Source organism: Danio aesculapii, chromosome 14 (assembly GCF_903798145.1).
Source record: "Danio aesculapii chromosome 14, fDanAes4.1, whole genome shotgun sequence".
NCBI lineage: Eukaryota > Metazoa > Chordata > Actinopteri > Cypriniformes > Danionidae > Danio > Danio aesculapii.
Genome location: NC_079448.1, coordinates 14,544,421 through 14,572,206, shown reverse-complemented (window position 1 = coordinate 14,572,206; position 27,786 = coordinate 14,544,421). Strand labels below are relative to the sequence as shown.

Below are 27,786 nucleotides of genomic sequence, written 5' to 3'. Positions count from 1 at the left end.
GGTTTAATCCAAACCCGGCAGCTGTTCGTACGTGAAGGTTCAATTTTCATCCCTCTTGAAGCAATGTCTGAACAACAAAAATACAAATACGAAAACGACTACAAACCTAATGAAAACAGGTAAGAATTGTAAACAGTGTTTAGTGGTGAGTGCAGTAGTTTTTGTTTTTCGTGTTTTATGGCTATGTGGCTCCGATGTTTGCTAGCATAGCAAAACAACAAATTATTGTGTTCCTGTTGTAGTTCACACATTTGTCTGTTTTGGGCTATAGAGTATTCTTTTGCTTTCATTTTTAACTTCTTCCGCTATTTTCACGTCTTAAGTTCTTGCAAAATTTCAACACCTTTGTGCAGATAATGAATGAGGTGTGAAGATCTCCCGCCAGTCTTCTGTGTTGTGTTTAGAGTGTAAATGAGTCTTGGCGCCATACGAACATCCCCCCTGAATTCCTTAAAACATTACTTATTTTAGTTTTACTAAAAGTCCTTATTTTTAATAATTTGTAGTGAGCTTGCTTGCTTTTGTGTGTTGACAGCAGGTTATTTTGTGGCGCCCTGGAAATAAGGTTTCTTCGAATAGTGATTTAGCTCATTGTGTAACTGTTAGTTACTAGGAAGTCGCGGTTTACTGTCGCCATCTCCTTGAACGTTAAGTGTGTAATGAAGTAGATTTGTTTTGTAATACGTAAAAGGATAATTTTAATATTAAGTAGAGATCGTGAAGATTTGTTTGTAACCCACTTTATCTGCTGTACATGCATTAACCCACTTTTTGATTCGTAATATGCTTTGCCAAGCAGCACTATATAGACAGCTTTAAAGAGATTTTTATCAGTATTTTGATTGATTTTAAAAAAACCTCTCAGATTCTAGATTTTTAAATGGTTATATCTCGACCGAATATTAATTTATTTGTTCTTGCATTAGCACTTAGTGTTCAGGTAATGTGCAAAATTCACGTTTTTAGTTAAAAAAAAATATATATGTATTTTCTCTTTAAAGGAACAAAGGAGCTTCAAGGTGGTCGCAGTGTAGGAAACGCGGAGCAGATGGTAGTCTGAGGAAATCTCATGCTGATGAAGAGCCTGGAAAAGATCAAAGATGCTCAAAGAGATCAGAAAGGTAACATTTAGCATTTTTTATTCACATAACAACATGCCGATTTCTCAAGAGAGTCAACTGGAGTTGTTTTGAAAGGTTGTGGTTGACATTTTAATTTATTAGATGCATCAAATAATTTTTGATGAATTTCATTCGTTTTCAATCAGGGATACAAATGATGGTCGGTCTTTTTTTTTTTTATTACTGAAAAATTTTGTCTTTTTTTTGTGCAGTTTTACAACCCCAGAGAGCGAAGGACCAGTGTCCAGAATAAAAAACTGGGGTGATGAGGTGGAGGAACAGGAAATGCGCTCAAATGTCCGACGTGATATTCATCGGTCAGGGTCAGTTGCCTCTCTTGATTTAAAAAAAAAAAAAGAAAAAAAGTTTCCAAAGTAAATTTCACATAAACTACAATTACAGTATTTTATATTGCAAATTTACTGGTGTTTATACATGGCACTGATAGATCGTTCATTTTTTTCACTTGTTTTTCAGTTACAGAAGAAGGATTCTTGCGAGTGATTTCCCTCAAAGAGACAGAAAAATCTCCTCTGGAAGGTTTGTTTTAATCAGGAGCACATTTAGATTTAGTCTCCTAAAAGGTGCTCTAATTCTTCCATGTCAAACCACTTTCTTGTTTGTTTCTGCAAAACGTTAGCTAACAAACTTGTTTTCCTTTTTAAATCTGAAACGCCAACACTAAATGTGAAATCAATTTTAAAACTAGTTCACACTTTGCAATAAGGTTACATTAACATTAGTTCATGTTAACATTAGTCAATATATTTATTAACACAAACAACACTTGTTCAGCATTTATTAATTGAAGTTTAATCTCATTTACTAATGCATTATTAAAATCAAAATTCACTTAACTTTTGTTAGTGCACTGTCAGTTAACGTGAACTAACAATAAACAACTTTAATATTGTTAACAAAGATGAATAAATACTGTAATGAATTGTTTATTGTTCGTTCATGTTAGTAAAAACTTTAGTTAATAAAACATTGTAAAGTGCTACCAATTTTTTGATTGTGGTTTTTGAGAAGAAATACACTCGTGCAACATTAAAAGATATGTAATTTGAAATGATTCTAATCCATATTACTGAGTTTAAAGTTTTATCTTTTGAAAGAAACATTTAATTTTTATTAATTTTCGATATGTGGCCAGTATGTTTATTTATTATAAATCAGTAGGGATGTCTCGATCAGATTTAAGTTATTTAATTTTGAGTATCTGCCGATAATGAAACTCGATCCGATACTTCTATAATACATTAAAAAAGGAATAAAGAAGAGCAAAGAAACAGATCCAGGATGTTCGTTTTTTTTTTTTTTTATTTAATTCAACTTATTTTAACATTCAACAACTGTTAACAAACAGCACTTCTGTGAGGTAGCTTGAACGATCAAGTAATAGATAACATAAATTCTTCACTTTTGGACTTTAGTGCAACACTAAATATAAAGAAAATTTTAATATATAAACAAACAGCACCTCAACTTAAAATACCCAGCAGACAATCCCAGGTTTACATATCTCTCAGTTTGCAATGGCAATGTTGTCGTCATCAACTTTATAATACCTCCAGACCACAGACCTACTCGCGCTTTCTGCTTCAAGCTGCTTCTGTGTTCTACTTTGCCTGCATTTAACCAATAGCATCTCTGCAGCAAAAGTGATGGCATGCCGCATGTGTTTCTGTGTAAAATCAAGAAAGAAGTCTAACTCTCTGCCACAGCTTAAGAATAAATGTTTAAAAAATAATAAGTATATATATATATATATATATATATATATATATATATATATATATATATATATATATATATATATATATATATATATATATATATATATATAATATTTCATCTTCATATTCGAGTCCTGACCGGGAGGTAACGTCCAATTGAGTCTGAAACTGCGTGATTGGGCGCGATTACGTGATCGGATCTGGACATCCGTATAAATCAATATATTACAGCTATGATGCTGCAGGGATAGTTGGAGAGGTGTTTTTTTTTGTAAATGTAGGACTAGTTAAAAAAACAAAAACACTAAATGCTTTCAAGATATAATACATCAGACAAGGGACAGAGGCTTAGAAAACATAATTAAATGAACACTACTATTGTCCCAGCATAATATACGAGTAATAACTAATGTAATAAATGTGGCACTGTCAAAACACTATTTTAATTGTTCATGCATTTTCTTCAGCTCAATGGAAGAGCCTTTGGACAACTGAATGTGTGAATTTGGGGTGGGTCTACCTGTTTGGGCATATAATAGCAAATAATAGTTCAATCTAGATGTAAGTTTTACAGCAATCATGACCTGGCTTGTAATCCAAGCTTTTCTTGTTCCCCCAGTTCAGACTCCAGAGACTCTAGAGATTCGAAAGAGTCGCCTGCCAAAGGTGACATCGAGACAGACGAGACCACCCTCATCAGAAGACAGAAGCAGATCAATTACGGGAAAAATACTCTTGCGTATGACAGATACATTAAAGAAGTTCCAAAGTGAGTTAGACCATGCTTTAAAAAAAAAAAGTGTCATCCTACCCAGATCGGTTTTCTGTAATTATTTTTTTGTACAGCCTCAGAACCTTAAAATGTAACTCTTATTTCAGGCATTTGAGACAGTCAGGTGTTCATCCAAAGACTCCAAACAAGTTCAAAAAGTACAGCCGACGCTCCTGGGACCAGCAGATTAAATTGTGGCGTGTCAAACTTCATGCGTGGGACCCTCCTGCAGAAGAAGGAAGCGACCTGCAGCAAATGTAAGCTTCATTTCCCAAAAAACAAAAAAGCTATTAAAATGGCTTAAATGGGACCTATTATGCCCCTTTTTACAAGATGTTAAACATGTCTCTAATGTCCCTAGGGTGTGTTTGAAGTTTCTGCTTAAAATACCACACAAATAATTTTTTATAACCCTTTGAATCTGCTCCTTTTAGGCTTTGATCCAAATTGTGCTTTAAATTCAAATGAAATTGTGCTTATTAAGAGGGCGGAGCTATAAGCAGCAGATTCAAAACACTGATGACACAAAGGCTGCTTTTCACTAAGGGCTGTCTATGCTAATGAGGGAGCGATCATCACTTATGAGCAAGACTTTCCCCCTTCTGATGACATTTACTAAGTGAGAATGTCAATCAAAGTGTTTCTGCAGACTTGTGATTTATAAAAAATAGAATTAAAACATTTTTACCATTAGATGCTGGCTATATTCACACAACTGTGTAAACCACATATAAAAGTGTTTTTTACATAATAGGATCCTTTCAAGGAAAACATTTACAGATGTCAGCACAGTGTTAACACTTTTGAATATTTATTGAATATTTGAATATTTAACTCCTGTGTTTGTAACAGAGAGGAGATCGACCTTGGTGAAATTATGGATTTTGAGTTGGATGTGGAAACAACAGAGAATACTGAATCCCAAAGTTCATCAAGCAATGGAGCAGCACAGTCTTTACAAGAGGTGATGTTTTTATCAGACATAATTTATCCTGCCATGGTTTCACAAATGTATTTTTGGAGGTCAGTTACAGTTGTTAACATTCTAATGTCATGTGTTACAGGACGCGTTCATGGAAACCCCGAAAAAGATGATGAAAATTGAGGATTCCGATATGTCTTGAGCAGCTACACTGGGTGTCTATGAGAGTATTACTGAGCAGCTGAACTGTTTTAATGCACTGTTTGTTTTGAGCATCATTGTTTCCAACAGGTTCTGATGTTTTTGTGATGCCACAGGTTTTGACAGCTTCTTAAAGAGAAGGTTTTGTCATCATCACTGACTTCACCGTTCTCCACTTTTTCTTTTTCGGGACTCTGGAAGAAAATGTAAATGTGTAAATTTTTGGAATTGTTTTATTTTTATTGTGGAAATCTGTTTAGTGCTCGGTAAACATTCTCTTGTATTTATCAATTTGTTGAATCTCAGATTACAGCAAATATCCTGTTTTGTAGTTTGTGATTTTAAATGTTCTTTTAGTTCATTTCTTTCTTTTTTTTTATGAAGAACCTTTTGAAAATAAATATTAAATTGGAATGACCAAATAATGGTTGTTATTCATTTCACTCTGTAATCATGAATGTCTTGATTGTATTTTCATACTTGAGCATTTTGTATAAAAATAAATTCTAGAATTTCTCTGGACTTAGATGATGTAAAATCCTACTCATTGCAGTCAGTGTTAGATGTAATACTACTTTTCTAAGTAACGAGTAAAGTAACTGATTACTGTAAGTAATAATATTTGAGTTACTTTAAATGTAATGCAAGTTACTTTTTATAGTTTAGATAATTGGCTTTTAAAAAAAATAAATAGCTGAATTAAAATGAATGTAGTCACATTGACTCATGCACTCAATGAGAGTGCAAGAACAAAGAAAGATGGCACAGCCTTACATTTCTGTAATGGAAGTATTCTCATTATTTTGAACACATGGAAGAAAAGGAATAGTGGATTATCAGAATGGACAGTGATTTTTTTTTTTTACTTAGTAAGACAAAAAGTACAACAGTAGCTAACGCATTGCTTTAAACTTGTATTAATCCATATACGGCATGTATAGCTTGGGGTCAGGAGGTCGCTGAAGATAACATTGACCTACATTCATTTTTTTAATGTGCTTTTAGAAAAGGTAAATTGAAGGTTATACACTTGTTAACTGCAGAGCTGCTCTATTAAAAAAAAAAAAAAACCTGCAAGCTCTGAAAGTGATCAAGCCTTAGCCAGGTCAGAAAAAGAAATGTAATGCATCACTTGCCATAAAAAGTAACTAAGTAATGTAGCTAGTTACTTTTTTGGGAGTAACTCAATATTCTAATGCATTACTTTCTAAAGTAACATTCCTCAACACTGACTGCAGCAACCTGTAGGATTCCATTCAAATTATTTTTATAGCAAATAACTAAAACATGATGTAAACTACCATGTCATGTGGAACCACAACATCATATTTCGATAGGAAATGTATAGATTTGTAATGTTACACAAAGTCTGTTTTGCTTTAAATGATGCAGATGAGCTGATATTTGCTGTTCAGTCTTTGTCTTTTATTGAGACAGTAACACACACGTGCAACCAAGCCAAAAGAAAGCCTAAAATTTCAAGGGGTTTTATTATAATATATATAATTAAGTGCTAAAACAATAGCAGAAGTATTTTATCAAGTAACATACTTTTCTTTAAATATTTTTCTAATATTAAAATGAAACAAAACAAATTGTCATTAATACAATTAATATAATTGAATGAAATATAATTTTGGCATTCAACTATTGCTTTAGTTCTATTTACAGATCACTCAAAATCAACACTTTGACGATTGACTACATATTAGAACATTTCTTATTAATAGCTTTAAATAAAATAGGCTGTTAATAAAATGGTTATTTCAAAATAGCAACAACAGATATGTATTTGTTAAATTAATTTGTATTTGATAATTATGACTATTTTAAAAAATCTATCTACAAATATTATTGAACTTAGATTTTTTTCGTGAGAATTTAATTCGAATGCAACAGTAGTCTATTTTAAATGCAAATTTACCTTATTTCCATTAAGGCACCATCGTAAACAATTACATTGTGTTTTAAACTAAGTAGGGAGCTCACTAAAGGATTGAGACACAGCCGGACTCAGAGCTCTTTCCTCTCATTGGCTCCCTACTCCTCATGCTATGCTAATTCTGGTGGATGTGCTTAACCCAGGATTAGCTAACCTGTTGCCACCAACATACCCCTCAAAATAGGCGTCTTCCAATTATAGGAACTGAACTGAAGGGTTAGCATGCGTACGGATGCGTCGTGGTATTATTAGCGGGATATTCACGAGCACTAGATTGTCAACTAACGTTGCAGTTAGCCTGTTAGCATTGGTGTAATGATGGAGCAAACAAACACAATGAACTTTAAACTGAAACACTGGATAAAATCTCCACCTGGACGGTTTTCGTGTGGTTTCGGTCATAGGTAAGTTTTAAATTGGGGTTATGTTGTCATTTATGGTGCTATTTGTATTTGAATAATATTTACGTGCTTCAAGGCTGTTTTAAAACATTCTTCTGTTAAAAATATTTCATTTGTCTCTTTTTCAAAGACTAACGTTAGACGCGTACTTGAGATGAAACATCCACAGTTTGTTTCCTTTAATATGAACAGGTAAACATTTAAATTAACTGTCATTTTGCTAAACCCAACAATATAACTTATTTATATGCGGAGGATGTTTTTTTTTATTGTGCATATTTGATGTTTTTGTTGATGTCTCTAGAAGAGATGTTATTTGCTAGAAGTGGAGAAGATGGCTCACTCTTCAGGCAGTTCTCAGGAGGGACAGACTGACAGCAAAACCAACACACACGCACAAGCAGTGCCAGGTTCCACCTTCACCTTTTAATCTCCATCCTGTGTCTTATTGTCTTTAATTCAGGATACTGGCACAGTGTCACTAATTCTTCTCAAGGTTGTTTGTAGCTTGCTAGAATCAATTTTATTTTAAAGCTTTTCTTACGTAGAGTTTTTGACTTTTTAGCCCATATTTTTAAAAATTCTTATTTCAAGAAGCATTTTCTAAATGTAAAAATATTGTTTAGTTTTTCCTTAAATTAATAGCTAATAAATCTATCAAAGCATGAAAAAAATATAAATAAATAAATTGTAAAGTCAGAATTCTGAGTTATAGTCACAATTCTGAGTTATAAAGTCAGAATTCTGAGTTATAGTCGCAATTCTGAGTTATAAAGTCAGAATTCTGAGTTATTAAGTTGCAATTCTGAGTTATAAAGTCAGTATTCCAAGTTGCAATTCTGAGTTAAGTCAGAATTCTGAGTTATAAAGTTGCAATTCTCAGTTATTAAGTTGCAATTCTGAGTAATAAAGTCGCAATTCTCAGTTATTAAGTTGCAATTCTGAGTTATAAAGTGAGAATTGTGAGTTATAAAGGAGTTTCCTGTTATGGCGACTGACCATAGTGTTAAAGACGCATGCACATTAGCCCATAATCACAACATAAAGCCGATATCCGACTTATTATTGTTTATCACGCATTCAAAGAGGAAATGTATAAGCTAGTTGAACTTGGCTGTCTATTTATTCGTATGGATTTGCTCTTTTTTTAATTGTCATTTGCACCATTTGGTCTAAATAGCAATTATAAAGCATTAAACAAAGTGCCTGAAACTTTTAGCTGTAGGTTGTGAAATTTTTCCAAAAGATTTCTTTATTATTTATTAACTATTGTATGTGTAACAGTGATATGATTTACATTTTGTTGCAGCTGTTATTTGTTTCATATTGCAAGAGTGCCCTCATGTGGTGGACTTGGGAGCTGCAGACACATACATAAACATAAACGGCTAAAACTAAAAGGGCTGTACTAGTTCATATTTCAGTTCAGTAAAAGTATTAACCAAATACTGTGTCCTCCTGGCCTTTAATGGGAAAACTGGGTGGCGAATGCATACCAGATCACAGAGCAGAGAACCAAAACAAAAAGTCTTTAACAATTTATGGTCAATCGCCATAACAGGAAACTCCTTCATAATTCGCAATTCTGGCTTAATATTTTGCAATTATGACTTAATAACTCGCAATTCTGTCTTAATAACTCACAATTCGGACAAAATAACTCTCAATTCTGTCTTAATAACTGGCAATTCTGACTTAATAACTGGCAATTTTGACTTAATAACTCGCAATTCTGACATAATAACTCGTAATTCTGACTTAATAACTCAGAATTCTCACTGTGTAACTCGCAGTTCTGACTTAATAACTCGCAATTCTGATTTTATATCTCTCAATTTTGACAATTTTTTTTACAGTTCATTTTATTATTATTTTTTTAAATTTAGTTTCGGTAACAGGCTTCCTGTTCCTCCTGCCCTAATCTGCTAATGGGGTTGGTAAAAAAAAATCTAAGTGAAAACATTATTATTTAGCCTACTCCATTGGGAGATAATTTTTTGTAAGCAAAAACTCATTTAATTTTAGCATATTATTCCTGAAAACAAGACTTTTTTTTTTGCTTTACTAGAAACTGCTTCTTGATTTATATATATATATTTTTTCAATTGTTTTGTGACAAATTTCAGAACCCTCATGTCAATTTTCAAAACTCTAGACACAAAATTCTAAACAGTCACTACTTATAACACAGGCTCTTCAGTGTTCAAAAATCTGCATTAGAGATGCCTTACATTTGCAGAATCATTGGTTCACATAATCTTTTTATTATATAAATACTACAGGAACATAGCTTTAGTTCACCCACACACAAGATGAACATTGAATAAAAAATCATGAAATATTGCTGTTTAAAATGTATGATACAGTTTTTGTTATTGTTTATACAAAAGTGTAGAGGGAACAATACAGACAGTTTTATTCATTTAATGATAACATGGGTTTACTATTAAAAACAATAAATAAAAACAGAATAGTAAAGTTAACCAAAGTGTTTCTCACTACACGTCACCATATCGAAAAGCTGACCTAGGGCTTAATATATGGCAACATATGCAAATTACATTTGGATTTCACATACTGTAAAAAAATGTCATATTTGTCAAAATATTGCAAAAATCACAGTTTTCAACCATATATATATATAGCAATATATGGACACCTGTATAAAATATAGGTCTTATATATGTAAGTAAAATAGATATGCGCAATTCCAGCATTATGGATGTGACATAAATCTCAAAACAAAAATTCACAGAGAAGGTATATGTTAACATTACATTGAAACATCTGTTTATATTTTCCGAAACAACTAGCCACAGAGTTCTGGGAGCAGAAAAATATAAATCTGTTAACATTTTTTGTATTTTAAATGAAGAAAATAAACATGTGTAATGGATGTGACAAAAAAAAGTTAGCGAGTTTACAGTACACAACATGCTTTGTAGAAATTCTGTAAATTAAACTGCACTACCATCCCCCCCCCCCCCCCCCTCCCTCAAAGTTTGAACATTTGCTTGTATTCTGGAATTTTCTTATTTTAAACAGATAAAACGGACAGTTCTGCTGCTGAAAGTCCCGAAAATCAACATTGTTATAATGGACAGGTCAGACACACTGTCTCATGTTTAATGTGCATTGCTTTATCAGTTTGTCATTGATTTAAATTTAGAAAAGCATGCTAATGCAGTCTCTCTATTTATTACTAGAATCTGTCATTTATCATCTGTGATTTTCTTTTCTTTGTGTGTGTTTTTTTACAGAGGCCAAGTTACTATTCAGAGATACTTCCTGATGAATATATTTCTAATGAGAAATATGATGGTAAGTACAGGAATTGTTGTCACTTGAATGCTAATGTCATCATGACCTAACCACTAAAATGAGAAAAGAGACGGTTATAATTCTGTTCAATGCTAGAAATAAAAGTGGGTTATAAATGTTTGTTTTTATTAGTGCTAAGGTTTCTGCTGTGTTTTTCTTGTTTCTAACTATGGTAATATAGCTGTATATACTTATTGTAGGTGTTAAATAGATTGTTGTTAAGTTTTGTAAATCATTAACTTCACATTAAAGAAGATTATTTTGATGACTAAATTTGTGTTAGTCAACAAGTTTATTTTCTGCTATAATCCAAAAGTTAGGAAAAAGTCTTGTGGTTATTTTAACTGCTGGACTGGGCTACAAAAAAAAAAAAAAAAAAAAAAGAAAATCGCTCTAGCAATAAATAAAGCAGTTATTCTCAACTCTGGACCTACCAGAAATTCTTTGATGTCTCACTAGGACGGTTGAGGAGATCTGACTTCTTGAAGGAGGAAGTTTTCTCAAAAATTATTTGCTCACCCTCAAGCCATCTGTGGTGTATAGGACTTTCTTTTTTCAGACAGTTAGAGTAGTTTTAAGTTTAATCCTGGTCTTCCACGTTGTATAATGGTGTTGCATAGTGGCCATTTTTTGATGCTTTCAAAAAGCGCATAAACTCATCATAAAAACAACCCAGGTTAATGGATGTCTCATAAAGCAGATCAATGTTTTAGAACAGAAATATTTGTAATTTTTAAAATATAGTGAAATCACTGATTTCTGGTGGCTGTGTTCTAAACAACTTCTTGGCTGATTTTTGACATGATGAATGACACATGATGAATGACACACAAGATTCAGTGGAAGATTCATGAATAGACACATCTCACAGGAACCACGTACCACATAAGAGCAAGAAAACTAACTGGTTAGCGTTGCTGTATAAAGTTTTACAGTATATTACTATTGCTCTTATGCTACAAATGAATCTTACATTATGCACCATACATCAAGTAAGATATACACCTGAAGATTTTTGAGTGTATAAATTTAAAATACAACAATTTGTTTTGTTAGAGAAACACATTGATTTGCTTCAGTGACATGTGACAACTGCCTGTTGGTGTATGGGTTAGTTCTACAATGGGCTTTTGGAAGCTTTAAAAAAGCTTCCAAACACCATGATTACAGAGACAGGATACCATTTAAAACTACTTAACTGTGTTAATCTGATAAAAAATTATATACACAGAGGATATCTTGAGGTCGAGTTAATTGTGAGGTTTCTTTAATGTGGATAAGCAAATCACAAAAGTCTGACTGAAGAAGTACTGTTCAGTTCACCAAAACTTGCATCTTTTGTATGGATTTTGTAAGTAATTTCACCAAAGCCACTTGCTTTGCATTAAACGTATACATTTAATCAGTTCATCCATTCTTTTTTTAATCAAACCTTTGTCATTGGAAATGATATTGTTTTCTGTTTGACCTGCAAGCATAGTTCATTTTTTGCTTTTCTGTTTGCTCCCAGCTTCCTGGTACCAAAGTCCGTTCACCAAATCCGTCCAGAGGGCAGAGGCTCTGTTTCGTAACCGATTGAACCCAAGCCTGAAGCGACTCATGAAGCAGAAGAGCAAAGATGGCAGCTGGGAATCTGAAAGCGAGAGCATCACGTCCTGTTCCTCCAGAAGTATCCAACGTCTTGGAGAAACTCTGCAGAGCCTCAGCTCTCAGTGCCACATTCTCTATAATCCTGCAGGAGGCAGACAGTTTGGCTGTATCAGGGGTCTCTCGTCCTCAGAGGAAGAGGAGTTTTACCACCATCCTCAGGCTGCAGCTTTTAGCCAGCATTACTGCCAGCTACAACACCTGATGGACCAAAGAGCCCAGCTGCTCTTCTTCCAGGAATACGCCAGACGCACACAAGTGGCAACCTGCTTTGTTGCTCAACTGGGCTCGGTGTTAGAAAAAACTCGACTGCTTTTGCCTGACAAGGAGCAGGTGACCGAGCAGCCAAACTCCACCTGGAATCTCAACCTTAGAGCTTTGTGTCAGGAAATGCAGGTTCATGTGAGCCACTGGGATCTGCTTTGGGCCAAAGCACGCTTTGACTTTCGTCTTCGTCGTTCCCTCTTCAGCCGCATAGAGACCCTTTCGTCCATGCGGCGAACTCTATGTTTGCTGGCCTTACAAGCTATGCAGTTGCTGGAGCAATGCATCTACACTGCTCTTTCGGCTTTCACTGCTGCCCAGCTAGACCGTGTGCCCCGAGATGCGTTGGTGGACCTGCTGTGTGCAGTTGAGCTGTACAACGAGATCGTAGTGGACACAAAGAGCCAGTGTAAGACGTCTACACAGAGCTCAAAGCTCATGTTTAACTCAGATTGGCCCCAGATTGGATCTAGCACACTTCCAAAAGCAACCGGTCCTACAATATTCCCCGTCAAGCAGCTAATGATGATTCTTGCTCAGAGTCGAGCGCAGAAAGCAGCCAAGCAACTTTACACATGGGCTTCCCAGCAGAGTAACCTCCTGTTGGCGAATAACTCCAAGGAAATCAAAGCTCACGCTAAACTTAATAGTCGACTTTTATCATCACCCACAATAAACATCCATACAGTACAACTTGAACCTCAAGCAGCAGCTGAAGACACTCCTCAAAACCCGCTTCACAAACTTTGGTCCTCGAATCTCCCTTTCACTTTGTTTATCTCCCGGGACAGAGAGTGCCTCGATACTCTCTTTCAGGTTCTAGTGACCTCAACAAATCTCTTGGCTCCGCATATTCCCAAAGAGCCTCTATTAGACAGGACTGTTGATCTTGAGGACTCTGTTGTGATATGTCGTAGGGCAAGTGACGGAGAGGAGAAGCCTTCAAACAGACCCAGAATGAGCTCCAGGGCCCACAATGCTGCTGCAGTGGATATCAGAAAGTCTGACGTTTGTCTGAAGCTCTTCTCTAATTATAAGAACCTTCTGTGGAAGGAATTTGGTAAAGCAGTCGTAAGACACTTTTATTATCAGCCATATAACAGCACCTTGGGAAGCATCCACCAGTGGAATGATGAAATGCTGCTACTTTTGGTCTCGTGGCTCAAACATTCATATATTGAAGGTACAATGTGTGGATGGTGTGAAATTAACAGGTCAAAACTTTTATTTTTGTCCAAAATTATTCATACCCCTGGCAATTTCTGACTTAAATACTAAAGTAAAGTAGCATTAAGTCTATTATTATTGAAAATTGATAGTTCTGTCACAATTTACTCATCCTCCACTTGTTCCAAACCTGTTTGAGTTTCTTTCTTTTGTTGAACACAAAGGTAGATATACTGATTTACTTCTATAGGAATAAAAAAATACTATGGATATCAATGGCTTTGCAAAAATTCATCAGTATATCCTGATTTGTGTTCAGCAGAAGGTTTTGTAAGTTTAGAAACGCTTGAATTAGGCATGGGATGATAACCGTTTTCAAGATATACAATGATTTAGAAAGTCAAGGTTTTAAAACCGCCAAAATGCACTTCAGAATCTCGCTGGAAGTTGTAGGTCATCCGGGTTGTTCTCGCGTACTGTTTTTCGAATTCTATGAAATCGGACATACTATTCGGCTCGCATACTGATTTTAGCATACTATACATTATGGAAGTATGCCATTTCGGATGCAGCCGTTCTGTTTAAAGCGGGAAAAAAAGTAGTTTTTTTTACCCAGACATTTAAAAACAATGTATTTTGGAGCAGTCATCACAATACTGTGAATCTGTGGTATTTTTTTTATTCATACCGTTAGAATCTTATATAAGCCCATGCATAGCTTGAATGTAAGTTAATGGTAAGGAATTTTTCATTTTTGGGTCAGCTATGCCCTAACAGTGGTACCTTGTTTCTTAAACTTTTTTGATAGAAATTTCAAAATCATATCATTTTTGATAGTGTTTTGTTAATTAAGCAATATTAAATTAAACTAAAAATATAAGAAAAGGATTTATATACTTTACTACACTGATTTAAATGGCAGTAATGTTCACATTAAATTAAAATACCTTTGATTGTACTGTAGAAAATAATCAAATTTAATGTAATATTCAAGCTCAATAACAATTTTCTGCATTCAGTTTTTTTGCTTTTCATTCTTTCTAGACCTTATTCCAGAGGAATGTAAAGAAAGTTTGAGCGATTTTTGCTTTTATTTATTATCTACTGCTGCCTTCACTCAGTGGGATGAAAGTAAGTAAAATTAACCAAATAATGAGTAAATGAGTACTGGTAGGAGTTGCTGGTCTTTTGAATGTATCCTGTTGTTCTACAGTGAAGTGTTTGTCGCTGGGGTCAGGACTGAAAGAGAAATGTGTCCCTGGAGCTAAACAGGAAAGGTGTGCTATAAGGACCGCCACCATGGATCTCATTCTTCAGCTGTTTCTGCCTCTCCATACAGTTCTTCAGCTACTGCAACACCCAGACATAGAGTCAGGTACTCAACTTGACACTTTTGCTATCTTCAGTATAACAGAAATCTAGACGGGGTTTGTCATATTTTCATAAGTACCACCTTAAAACAAGTTTCTTTTGTTCTTAAAGGTTTATAATACCATTCATTCATTTTTCTTTGGCTTTGTCCCTTAATTCATCAGTGGTCGCCACAGCGGAAGGAACCGCCAACTTATCCAGTATATGTTTTACGAAGCGGCTGCCTTTTAGCTGCAACCCAGTACTGGGAAACACCCATACTCACTCATTCACACACATACACTATGGTCAGTTTAGTTGATTCAATTCACCTGTAGCGCATGTCTTTGGACTGTGGCAGAAAATGGAGCACCCGGAGGAAACCCACGCAAACACGGGGAGAACATGCAAACTCCACACAGAAATGCCAACTGACCTAGCCAGGACTCAAACCGGCGACCTTCTTGCTGTGAGGCAACAGTGCTAACCACTGAGCCATCGTGTCACCCCTTAATAATTAACATGTGTTTTTAATCTTCAATTTTTAATTTTACAGTGTTGCTGAAATGTCATCAGAACCTAGAATAATAACACTGTTCCATCAAGAGTTTCATTTGGGATTTTACTATAGGAATGTTCAATTAATGGGTAAAATAAGGCCTGTGATAAACCATAACTTGAAGATACTTAAATGTTCACAAACTGAACATAAATACATTTTACAAAAAAACACATAACGATAATGATAATGATATTGTGCCTAATTTACGATATAGAACAAACTGTTCACCACAGTAAACAATAGTTACTGATGTATTTATGAAAACCATTCTTTAAAGGGGATGTATCATTCTCAATTTTCTTAAACTCATATTTATCTTGAGTGCCCATAGAATAGTACTGCATCCATCTTTTTTCCAAAAAGCCAGTATTTTTGTAATATTTTTAAGACAAAATTACAGATTTCCAGTTTGCTCTGAAAAAAAATAAATAAATCTGGAGACACCAGACCTAATTCGAGTTCAGACGCACGATCTTCAAAATAGTCGTGTCACAGATGTTTTCAGTCTGCATGACTATCTGCTGTAGCGTTTTGTCGCTGCTTTGTTTACACTGCGACATGGATCAGTGACAGGGGGTTTCACACTGCATGACTTTACAATAGGAAGAGTTGCCGACAACTTTGTTTTGGTCTGCAAACTACTTTTCATAACCGAATGCATGCGAGAAGTGACATGGAAACAATGCACGGTCACGTTGTATTAAATTGCTCAGCATATATAAGTACACCCCTCTCAAATCTATCTTTTAAACTCATATTGTTAATAGGAAGCTATACAATATTATATTTGTGCATATACATTAGATAAGTCCGTACTGAAGCCAAATCTGGAGCTTATCTAACAAAATCACTGACGATAATGTTCCAAAAACTGGTACACTCAAATTGATATGCTATAGAAAAATATTAAAAATAAATTTATAAAAGAGGAAAAATTAAGAGAAGCATTTAAGTTGAAATTTTGTCGGTTGTAATTTTTTTTGCAATATTTTGCTTAAATTTAATTGTATTATCTTTTTTAAATTTCTGTTTAATAAGTATGTTTTGTTGAAATGCCCCAAAATACATTGTCTATATTCACTGAGAAATGCATAAATATATTCATTTTAAAATGGGCTGTACTCAATTATGCTGAGCACTGTATATTTTGTTATTAACTACATAATTAGAAGGGGAGAAGCCTTTTGTGGGGTAGAAAATTTTCTTATTTTGCTCAACTGGGTTTTGAAAGGAATTAGCAATTTCTCCTCACCTTTTTTACTTTTTCTACCTAGTTGTGGTATTGCTCAGATGACATGCCAAACAGACACGGGTGCTCCTGCCAATTTTACACTGGTTTTTCCTTAATTTCTCGGGTCCAAAAAAACTGAACAGAAGCACTTTTAACTTCTCCCCAATCCTCCTGCTGGCCTGCAGATACCCATACTAGTGGATGCTGCTCTTTCATTGGCCGTAGGTAATCAAAAAAAGAAGAAAAATAAAGAAATAGTCTATGTTGTGTCCAAATCATTTATTTGATGTTATTATGCGAGTTAACCGAATAAATAAATTTGAATTGCACCCCTTTAATGAATCAAAAGTTGAAAAGAACATTAGATTGAAAGTCTGTATGGAATGCATCCTTGATAAATATCCATTTAGCAAATTAAAAGCAATAATAGAAGCATAATCAATTGTGAAAATGTGTGGAATAGATTTTTTTTCATATAATAATAATAATAATAATAACAATAATAATATTTTTGTTTTGCCTTGGTAACACACCAGTTTATACATTACTATTTAGACAATGATCAAGGCACATAAGATCAATTATCCTCATCCTGTTGGCACTAAATGTACTTTTTACATGTTTGCCTAGGTAACAGTGAATCCAAGAACCTTAAGGCAAATCAGCTGGCATTGCTGTGTAGGTCTGTTTCCACTGTACACTCCTCTACTATCTGGGTTATGAGTAAAGCTTACCAGTTTCTTGCCTCTTGGTCGCTTGCTAAGTTTCTGCTGGTCACACAAGGAGATCTAAAGGTAAACTGAACATATATTGTACTGAAAATCACCTCTATAATTTTTTGTTTATAGTTTGATCTAACTTTTTGTTTATCTTATTTTAAGGATCTCAAGGACTCAGTTGAAAGCCTGGTTCACTTGACCCGAGCAGTCATCAGAGACTCCTCCGTTCACCCTCTGATAGTTCAGCAGACAGATTCACTCTCTCAGGCACTCGCAGAGCTACAGGTGAGAAATTCTGCCATTATTATACATTGCGTGCATTAAATGTAATTATAAGAAATGTAAATTGTCATCGGTTATTCACCTTGATGTCATTCCAAACATGTGTGATTTTTTTTTCCTCTTTAGAACAAAAAAGACAGTCATGATGTTTTGATATATATGTATTTTGTTCATAAAATGAAAGTCATTAGTGACCAAAATGGTTTGGTTTCTTGGGTAGATTATAAATGCTCCATCTGACGACACACCAAGCCGACGGTCAGCCGTTAAGCTTTGTCTGTCAGGCTAGTTGGTTCCCCACATTTTCTCTGGTTGGGTTAACGGCAGAGCTCATTGGCCCGATTTAGCATGTAGAATGTTTGTCGGCTGAAGAGAGCACTTTTACTGGTTATTCAGCAACAAATCAGAGCACGAGTGTAACATAGTGAAGTGACTTGGCAAATAAACAATTCAAGCCAAGAATGATCACAAAGTGGCCAGTTGTAATTTCGCCACATTTCTTAAATATTTGCAAACAATATGGATTATTAGATTCTCAAACATATTTGCATGAGCAAATTCCACCGTGGTGAGTGACAATTATTGTGATAATGGAAGTAAATGCTGCTTTGTTTGCACTTTGTCTCTGTAAATCAAAAGTTCCATTTTCCTTTGTGGAAAGAAAAAACAGAGGCACAGAACATGGCTCTTGTTTCAGTTGGTTTTCATCTGTTTGGTGTGTTCACGCACAACTTTTTGGTCCAGATGCAAACCAATGTGATCCACAGTAGGGTTAAGTTGTTGGGTTAGGTTGGTGGTAATTGTTTGCCATTGGCTTGATGTGTCCCAGCCTTTACAAAGTCATACAGGTTTGCAAAGACATGAAGGTGAGGATAGAAACTTCATTCTTGTTTAATCTCACTTGGTGTGATATGAAATCAGAACATTTAAATTAAAGTACAGTTAAAAAGGTTTGCATTTTGTAAGAATACTTCGGCAAGGATTAATTGGTCTGATCAAAATGCAGTTCTTGTGAACTTTCTGTTCATCAACAAGTCCTAAAAATAGTTATCATTGTTTTCACAAAAATATTAAGCAGCACAACCGTTTTCAATTTTGATAATAATGATAGGTAGCGACGTACCGATAATTTTTTTTGCCCTTGAGTCAGAGTCATTTGATTTTGAATATCTACAGAAACCCGATCCGATACTTTTGATACATAAAAAAAGAATAAAGAAGAGCGAAGAAACAGATCCAGGATGTTCCTTATTTTTTATTTAATTCACCCTATTTTAACATTCAACATCTCTGCTAGCAAACAGATCACTTCTGTGTGATAGCTTGAACAGTCAAGTAATTAATAACATAAATTCTTCACTTTTGGACTTTAGTGCAGGCAATCCCAAGTTTACATATCTCACAGTTTGCAATGGCAATGTTGTCGTCATCAACTTTTTAATACCTCCAGACCGCAGACATACTCGCGATTTCTACTTCAAGCTCCCGTGTTTTAATTTGCCGCCATTTAACCAATAGCGTCTCTGCAACAAAGTGATGTCAGGCTGCATGGGCTGCTGTTTCTGTGTGCAGTCAAAAAAGGTGTAACTCAGTGCCACCACATAACTATAGATGTGTTAAAAAAATAATGACTATATATATATATATATATATATATATATATATATATATATATATATATATATAGATATATAGATATATATATATATATATATATATAGATATATATATATATAGATATATATATATATAGATATATAGATATATAGATATAGATATATATATATATATATATATATAGATATATATATATATATATATATAGATATATATATATATATATATATATATATATATATATATATATATCTATATAGATATATAGATATATATATATATATATATATATATATAGATATATATATATAGATATATATAGATATATAGATATAGATATATATATATATATCTATATATATATATATATATATATATATATATATATATATATATATATATATATATATATATATATATATATATATATATATATATATATATATATATATATATATATATAGTCCCAATCGGGAGGTAACATCTGATTCCAATCGAGTCCGATAGCACTTGATCGGATCATGTGATCGGATCTGGACATCTCTAATAATAAGAAAAGTTTGTTAAGCAGCACATCAGCATATTAGATTGATTTCTAAGGGATCAAATGGGACTGAATATATTCTACTATAAAAAATATATATATTTTACTCCATTTACTCTGCAGACTTTTTCGGATCTTGTTCTGAGGACCTTTTCCATGGACTGCAAGAAAATGTCAACGGAAATCTTTGAGCAAACCATGCCATCAGCAAGGCACTGGAGGATCAATCACAAAGCTGGTACAGACGCAGTGAATGAAAATGTACACAGGGTTATGATGGTGCTTATAGACTGCTCAGTCTTCTAAATATGCTTAAACTTGTGTTGTCAGAGTTGCCCAGCAGTCCTAGCGATTACGCAGCGTGTGCAGTTCAGAGTGTCATCGGCCAGGTTTTGGAGGGTGTTCAGCCTCTGTCAGATAATGCTCGAATTCCTGCTCTCACTGAGGCCATGACTGCCTTCATGGAGGCCTGGATGGAGCACATCCTCAAACAGAAGATCAAGTTCAGGTTAGAGAAGTGGAGTTCAGTGGAGGATATTCTGTTCTTCCGTTCACTGTTTGTTTACATCAGTTCTCCATTCACTGTAGTATTCAGGGAGCTCTTCAGCTGAAACAGGACTTTGACTTGATTCGAGACTTGATTCGTTCAGAGGAATACAGTCTCTCAGAGGAGCTGCATCAGAAGCTGCTGTCACTACGTGTCTTTCATCAGGTGGATAATGCAATTGTGTGCCTGCTTCAGCAACCCATGGCAAAACCCTACCTGCCCTCTCGCGGCTGGGAGCCCTTCAGACACTGCTGTGAGTTAACTACAATTTTATAAAGGCTCTTTTCTGATTGAAAATACAGTAAAAAAGCAGAATACAGTTAAAAGCAGAAATACAGTGATTTAACAAAGTTATAAACTTTTGACAACCTGAAAATATACACAAATATGTATTTTTGTGATGGCAAAGATGACTTTTCAGCATCCATCAAGTTTTAAATTCAGCTCCATTCAACTTCATTTGTATAGTGCTTTTTACAGTAGTTATTGTTCTAAAGCAATTTTACAAAGGGTGCATGTAACTGCATTAGTCACAATCAGAATAAGTTAAGGTGTATGGTGGACAATACACCTACACATGGCATGGTTCATTTGCAGTTATACAATATAATGCGCTTTTTCAAAAAGGTGATATCCTATTATTGTTTGTTTGTTTTGTGTCACATTATGGTACAGAAGTTATTCTAATTTGCTAATCAGTATTTTAAAATAAATTATTGATGCACAATTATTACTAATTAATAGTTTAATATTAAATAATAGTAACTATTTTAAATAGAAATGTTTCCACAAGTTATCTTTGTAATGGTGTTTTAAATTTAGTGCATCTTTGATCAATTAAATTAACTATAATTTATTTTTAATGAAGTTAATAAAACAAATACCTGGTTTTTCCACAAACTGGAGTGACGGTGTGCATTCATTTATTAATTTTCCTTTCAGAAAATTCCCTTTATTAATCAGGGGTCAACACAGCAGAATGAACCGATAACTTATCCAGCATTTGTCTTTTGCAGCGGATTCCCTCCCAGCAGCAACCCATCTCTGGGAAACACCCATTCTTTTCCTTTCACACACATACACTACGGTTAATTTAACTTACCCAATTCACCTGTAGCGCATGTCTTTGGACTTGTGGACCCACGCGAACACGGGGAGAACATGCAAACTCCACACAGAGATACCAACTGACCCAGCCGAGGCTCGAACTAGCAACCTTCTTGCTGTGAGGGGATTGTGCCACCCACTGCGCCACCATTCTGCCCGATAGTGTGCATTTTCCCGATAGTGTGCATAATTTTTTTTTAAAATTATGCATACAAGTAAAATTTTATGTATAGAAGATAATTATTAAGACTTAGTGTGTAATAACAGAGTGGTAACTAATAATCAGTGAGTACTTTTAGAAAAACCCCGGACTTCAAATTGTGGGGCAGGATGGTGGCTGTGTGGATGGCATGGTTACCTCACAGCAAGAATACCTGGGATACCTAATTAATATCCTGGCTAAGCCAGAATGCCAGGAGTTTGCTTTTTCTCCCTGTGTTCACGTGGGGTTCCTCGGAGTGCTCCGGTTTCACCCACAGGGTGAATTACATCAAGTGAACTGAATTAAACTGAACATCAACTCTGGAAACTGGACTGACACATTTTCAATATACTAGAACTTCTGTGTTAAGCTGCTTTGACACAATCTACATTGTAAAAGAACTATAGAAATAAAGATGAATTGAATTAAAAACATTTGCTGTTGAGTAAGCTGAAGGAGACTGAGTGAGAATTCAGTTTGTCACATGACAAGAGAGTTGATGAACAGACAGGATCTGCTCCATGTTAATGCTTGTGTTTTCTCAGGTCCTAATAGTGCACAAGTCATGGATCAGGCAGCAGCAGGGAGTCTGAACAATCTGGAGAGTATGGACATCCAGGCAGCCTGCCAGCAGGCCCTAACCCAAGCCGAGAGCTCGCTGACCCCGGAGCTGCTCTCCTCCACCCCACAGGAGTCGTACTTGGCTGCGGCGCAGCAGGAATGGCTGGACCTGCGGATACACAGCGGCTCACGCTGGAAACTACCAGTGTTGCAATGCTTCACTCGATCTGAACCTTAGTCAAGTGACCAAAAAACAGTTATGTCTTTGTTTACTAGCTCACCTTCAAACATTTTTTTGTGTTGTTATTGTTTTTTGTTATATTAGGTGCTATGAAAACATCAGACATGTAAACAGTTCAGTTTCTTACAAGACAATTAAAGGGAAAACTGTAGTATTTAAAGATAAACACTGAATGTACACGTGTAGCACTTGCATTTTTTTGTATAAAAATGTTTATCAGATTAATATTAATGCCTTCCTGAATAAACTGTCAATTTTATATTTTTGTGTATTTTATTATTTTCCATTGCTCCATCAAAGTAACCTAAAGAAAAAAATCATTTAGCAGTTTTATGTAGTTTTTAACAACTAATTTTGGGATTCCAGACTTACTAGCGTTTTATCCCAGAGCAATACATTCATCTACCATATAACCAAAAGGTGGCGACAAAACACCATAAACGAAACACCTCGCTTTTAAGAGCTTCGGGTGATCATCGGGTTGAACTTTAAAAATACATTTTACCAAATTGTTTTTTACCAACACTTACAATGGTTTCGACCCTTCTAAGTGTTTATATTTCATGTTCAAGAAATTACAAGAGTAATCGAGAACTAAGAGCAGTAATTTCAACATTTAAGTCCTGATGTAAGTTTACGTTATGTGAAAGAATTAACGTAATAACTGATATGTATTACATTTTATATTAGTATTTTTACATATGCATAAAAGTTGTAATAAAGTTTACTTTATTATAGCTTAATGTGACCCATTCATAACAAATTGATTTTTAATTGATTAACATTGAAGTGTGCAGGTTAAAATAAGAGATGCTACGTCGAAGGCCTTAGCTTTAAAAAAACATCTTTAGCATTGTGTAGATAACGTAAAATTAATCTTAAATGACGAGAAGAATCCTTACTTATAGTCTCAGAAATGACTTTTATATGGGCTATTACATGGTGGCTACAAAGGCATGTAATAACGCATTCATTGTTTGTTTATCATATTTTTTTAAATCAAAACCAAATGTAATAGCCTATTGAAAAAAGTTTTTCAAAATCTTTCACTGATATTGTGTTGTCTAAAATATGTCTTTTTGCTATTTTATGAGAGAGAAAAAATCTCGAAATAGAGACATTTCTATTTTCAATTTGGATGAAATATCATTGGTTTACTATAGCTTAGTTGTTGCTCAAACAAGTAGCATGGACCTTAAATCCAGAGAAAATGGTCAAGCAGTCTTAATTTCTTCCATAGCTGTAATACCTGCAAAATAATGGAAAAACAATATCAAATTATCATTCTGGACCCCAAATGCAGGTACTTAAACAACATACAACCGCTAAAGTCAAGTGACCAGCAAACACCTCAGCTTTACCTCAGAGCCGGAGAGCTCCGCGGACTGACCCACTCCACGCAGCCCCTCACCAGTAATTAATTTAAATTGACCATTACGACTGCGAGGGGAGACGTATGATGAATTTTCTCAATATCATTCGCGCCCCAGAAGGCCTGTCGCACACCTGGGAAATGTATGATAATGTCTGATTGGCAGGGAGGGGGCCGTCGTCGCTGCTCCCTCCCCAGAATGCACGGCGGCTGAGTTATGGCCGCGCGGGCCCACCTTACTGTTTGGTGGCATGTAATTTGAATACAGATTAGTTGGCCCCAGTGTTCCAGTGCTTTGGCATTACCATTACTGGGGACAGTAATTTGACTGATGAACACACGGGTTATCACAAGGTCATCACCTTCAGCTAGGTAAGAGGGGGGTGGAGTGCCAGCCAAACCACTTTTGGAGCCACCAGCCAAGAAGTCTTTCGATAGCATAATTAGTTCCTTTAATTAAGAGGTGAGCCAGCTGATTGAATAAATCCGCTGCTAATGGAGCATCCGATTTCCTGTTTCAATAGCTCATGTGTATTAAGCTACGGTCACACCGGGCTTTGTGTGTGCGAAATTCTGTCGTGCGGTGCTGCGAAAAGGGGCGGGATTAAACAAGATGATTAGACATTAAAAAAAGCGAGCGATTGCTCCATGCTTTAAATTTCTGTTCAGAGAGGTCCTGTTTTGATCCTCGATGGTCTCACACAGTCAAGTGATGCGATTTCGCAGGTTAGAGTTCACCAAGCTTGAACTTTGCACCGCAGCAACCTGCGAAACTCGACGCATGACCCCGCGTTTCCGGTCTGACGCATTCGCGTGCGTATGAATGGAAGTGTATGGAAGGAAAAGTCAAGTGTGACCGCACCTTTACTCTCTGGAACTCTGCTGTTTCGAGGGAAAATGTTTGTGAACATGTTTGTTTGTTTTGAAACGTGGCTGTTTTTAAAAACCCATCGTTAAATCTTCTCCGAAGACTTGTCTTATTTATTTTGAATTGGTTATTTGTAGTTTTTGCTCACATCTGGCCATTTTTATTGTGATTATTTTATTTTATTGAATAGTTATATACGAGACATTAACAGTGCGTATTACTCTCTGGAGCGCTGCTGTTTCGAGGGAACTGTTTGTGAACGTCTTTGTTGTCATAGAAAATATTAGGGATTTTTAAACTTAATATTAAATATTGTTTGACTTTCATTGCTTTATTTTTATTTTGAATTGATTATTTGTAGTTTTTGTTCATATTTGACCATTTTTATCGTGTTGATTTTATTGTATTGTTCAGCTTACTGTTCTAGACACACTACATGGGTTGTATAGGAGCCACAAACAAATAGCTCATGTGTGTATTTTACTCTGGGACTCTGCTGTTTCAAGGAAAAATATCTGAACGTGTTGGGTGTTTACAGTGTTATTTGAAACTTTTTTTTTTTTTAACTTCTCTCTAAGAACTTAACCTGTCTTGAAGACTTTTTAGTTTTCTTTATTATTTTTTTCTCATACGATTGATCTATTTTAATTGTGTACGTTTGGTTTAATTGCATTGTTCAGTCCATTGGTCACATGTAAAACACTAACAAACTGTTTATTTACAGAATGGGCTGATTTTCGACAGATTTATTACTGGCTGTGATAGTTGAAGTCCAAATTTTGAAGGTAAGTCACAGTAATATTTGTATCAGTTTAATGCTGGTGTTTTAGTAGCACCATGAACTTATATTGGGCAACTTTTACTATAGCAGATTTGATTGCATCATATTTTAAGTCTTAAAGTATTAAATATAATAAAAATGATAAAATTATATAAAAAAGAAAATTACTTTTGTTATAATCTGACTGTATTGCAAGTTTTGCAGAAGTCTCGCTGAAGTCAGAATTACAATTGTCTTCTTAAGAATATTTTGTGAATCCAACCACAGATTTCAGTGTCTAATAAATCAAAATATTTCAAACAAAACATTCCATCTTATTGTCATAATTAATAAATTTCCTTATTATATGCATGTTTTGCCCCTTAACATGTGTCCTTTCTAGCTGACTATAAAATACAAAAAAAAACCCAACATTTTTTTAATATAACTTCATCTACTATAAAGCAACAATGTTTGGAAGGAAAACAACAGCATGCCATAAAAAATGGATTCTGTAGAGTTTTGTATTGTTCATAAAAAAATCCACCCTGTTTATTAATATAAAAATTACATATCGTTATAATAATATCAGTATTCTAAAAAAAAAAAAAAAAAAAATCTAAAATAATTTCAGCTATTCAATACCTTATTGAGCTAATAGCTAAATTCAATTTAACATTATACCTTTTTTCCGAGTCGCTCATCTTGAATGGATTACATTTGTGTTATGGCTTTTTTTGCTTAAACTGCACGTTTGTTCCAATTCATCCAGTTCAAAAGGCACTTGCAGAACAGGAATGACCCTGTGCTGAAAATCATATTGTATAGCTGGAGCTCATGGCCTCAATTACGCGCGGAGGGGCTGCAGCGTGAGGTAGATCCAGCCTAATCATTTCTGCATTTTATGCTGTTTAACACACCTCTTGACTCAAGTGATCTTTTAATCCCTCTGGGCTATTATTATTGCCATGAGCCTCTCCTCTCTCTCCCCCCAGCCCTCATTTCATCATTGCCTTTATCTGTTTAAAGGGTAAATGCACCTGTGGTTAATAGATATGCTAAAAAAATATGCCAGATAGGCCAATCTAGACACATTTCTCTTGCTTTATTTGATTGTTCATCTGCATCAGTTTGGCAGGAGATTAAATATGCTGAAAGACAAAAAAAAAAAGAACATTACAATATTCGAACAGCAGCCTATGTGCGCTGGAACAGGACTTATCTTTTTGATATCCTTTCTAGCCTTCTCAACCGGGAGATAACAGCATGTTATCTACTCTGAAATCCACCCGACATAATTAAACAGCAATGATCAACTGATAGTTATAAAAAAATAAAAGTGGCCTCCTTCAGCAGTCCTTCAGTGCCACTAAAGTGAGACATTTCCCCGGCGTGACTAAATCAGAGTTTTTACATCAAAACGACATATTTTAGAAAAAGGCTGCTGGGAAGAATTTTGACCACATGCTTTTAAGATATAAAATATTCACTTTTTATAGCTTCAATTAAAAGAAAATATCAAGGGAGCTCGAGGATGACTTGAATAGATGATTATTATTATTATTTTTATCATCAATTTGATTATTATGAATAATAAATAGAACTTAATGTTTAAAATATAAATGTAATAAAATAGATTAATAAATTTAATATTTTTTCTTTTTAAACATTACATTTTATATAAATTTTAACAATCTAATATTAATGTTTTAGTAATTGTATTTCATTTTTAGCGTTTTGTCATTTTTTAAATACAGAAAGTTTAACTTAATTGAAATATCAAATGTTTCCTTGGCAATTGATTAAAATAAAATAAGTATTTTCAAAAATGTTTATTATAAAATTTAATAATTATATTTACATTCTGTTTATAGTTTATTTTATACATTTTAACCTTCTAATCTCTGCGTTCTCGGTACCGGGTCCGTGACATTATTTACTTCCGCATTCTTTCAAATATAAAGGTCCTTACTGGCCCAATACTCCAATAAGTGGTTCTGTTCTCTCATCAGTTGGAATAGAATAACTTTTGCAAAGATTATGATCATTTTTCCTATGATTACTGACATGTGTAGGTACCAGCAAAATCAGTTACAGCAACCTGACCACACAGAACCTAAAAGGTACACTTTCAAATTTCAGTTTACAAAAAAAAATACTTCTTTTTTGGAGGGGTTTATTATAATACAGATAATATATATATATATATATATATATATATATATATATATATATATATATATATATATATATATATATATAATTATTTTAATCACTTTCAACAGTGTTTTAGGAAAATTCAAAGGGTTTTCCTTAAAGTGATACC

At 34.5% G+C, this 27,786-nt stretch overlaps 2 protein-coding genes across 4 annotated transcripts; both read left to right on the top strand.

Moving 5' to 3' along the window:
- On the top strand, nt 1-5,141 carry slbp (stem-loop binding protein). 3 transcript variants are annotated; one of them, XM_056472205.1, is made up of 8 exons: nt 1-119; nt 1,002-1,121; nt 1,334-1,444; nt 1,599-1,661; nt 3,480-3,629; nt 3,740-3,889; nt 4,485-4,596; nt 4,697-5,140. In XM_056472205.1, exons 1-8 carry the CDS (start codon nt 64-66, stop codon nt 4,754-4,756), a joined length of 822 nt encoding a protein of 273 aa, XP_056328180.1. In that variant the 5' UTR covers nt 1-63; the 3' UTR covers nt 4,757-5,140. The 3 variants fall into 3 exon arrangements, with proteins under 3 accessions (XP_056328180.1, XP_056328181.1, XP_056328182.1); XM_056472206.1 differs by having other exon boundaries at nt 1,334-1,438; nt 4,697-5,138; XM_056472207.1 differs by lacking the exon at nt 1,334-1,444 and having other exon boundaries at nt 4,697-5,141.
- Nucleotides 5,142-6,811: 1,670 nt separating this feature from the next.
- On the top strand, nt 6,812-22,719 carry ccdc142 (coiled-coil domain containing 142). The gene is made up of 14 exons (XM_056472461.1): nt 6,812-7,101; nt 7,229-7,290; nt 7,403-7,508; nt 10,144-10,202; nt 10,359-10,419; nt 11,930-13,513; nt 14,542-14,628; nt 14,711-14,872; nt 17,271-17,434; nt 17,522-17,644; nt 19,926-20,040; nt 20,133-20,310; nt 20,391-20,602; nt 22,204-22,719. The coding sequence occupies exons 3-14, from the start codon at nt 7,433-7,435 to the stop codon at nt 22,455-22,457; spliced, it is 3,075 nt and encodes a 1,024-aa protein (XP_056328436.1). The 5' UTR covers nt 6,812-7,101; nt 7,229-7,290; nt 7,403-7,432; the 3' UTR covers nt 22,458-22,719.
- Nucleotides 22,720-27,786: the final 5,067 nt, after the last annotated feature.

Bases quoted from the DNA above. Each gene is read 5' to 3' on its own strand.
- slbp (XM_056472205.1), top strand. From the start codon at position 64: ATGTCTGAACAACAAAAATACAAATACGAAAACGACTACAAACCTAAT. The intron at 1,122-1,333 runs GTAACATTTAGC...TTTTTTGTGCAG, and splicing joins TGCTCAAAGAGATCAGAAAG to TTTTACAACCCCAGAGAGCG. The intron at 1,445-1,598 runs GTCAGTTGCCTC...CTTGTTTTTCAG, and splicing joins CGTGATATTCATCGGTCAGG to TTACAGAAGAAGGATTCTTG.
- ccdc142 (XM_056472461.1), top strand. From the start codon at position 7,433: ATGGCTCACTCTTCAGGCAGTTCTCAGGAGGGACAGACTGACAGCAAA. The intron at 13,514-14,541 runs GTACAATGTGTG...CATTCTTTCTAG, and splicing joins CAAACATTCATATATTGAAG to ACCTTATTCCAGAGGAATGT. The intron at 14,873-17,270 runs GTACTCAACTTG...ATGTTTGCCTAG, and splicing joins ACACCCAGACATAGAGTCAG to GTAACAGTGAATCCAAGAAC.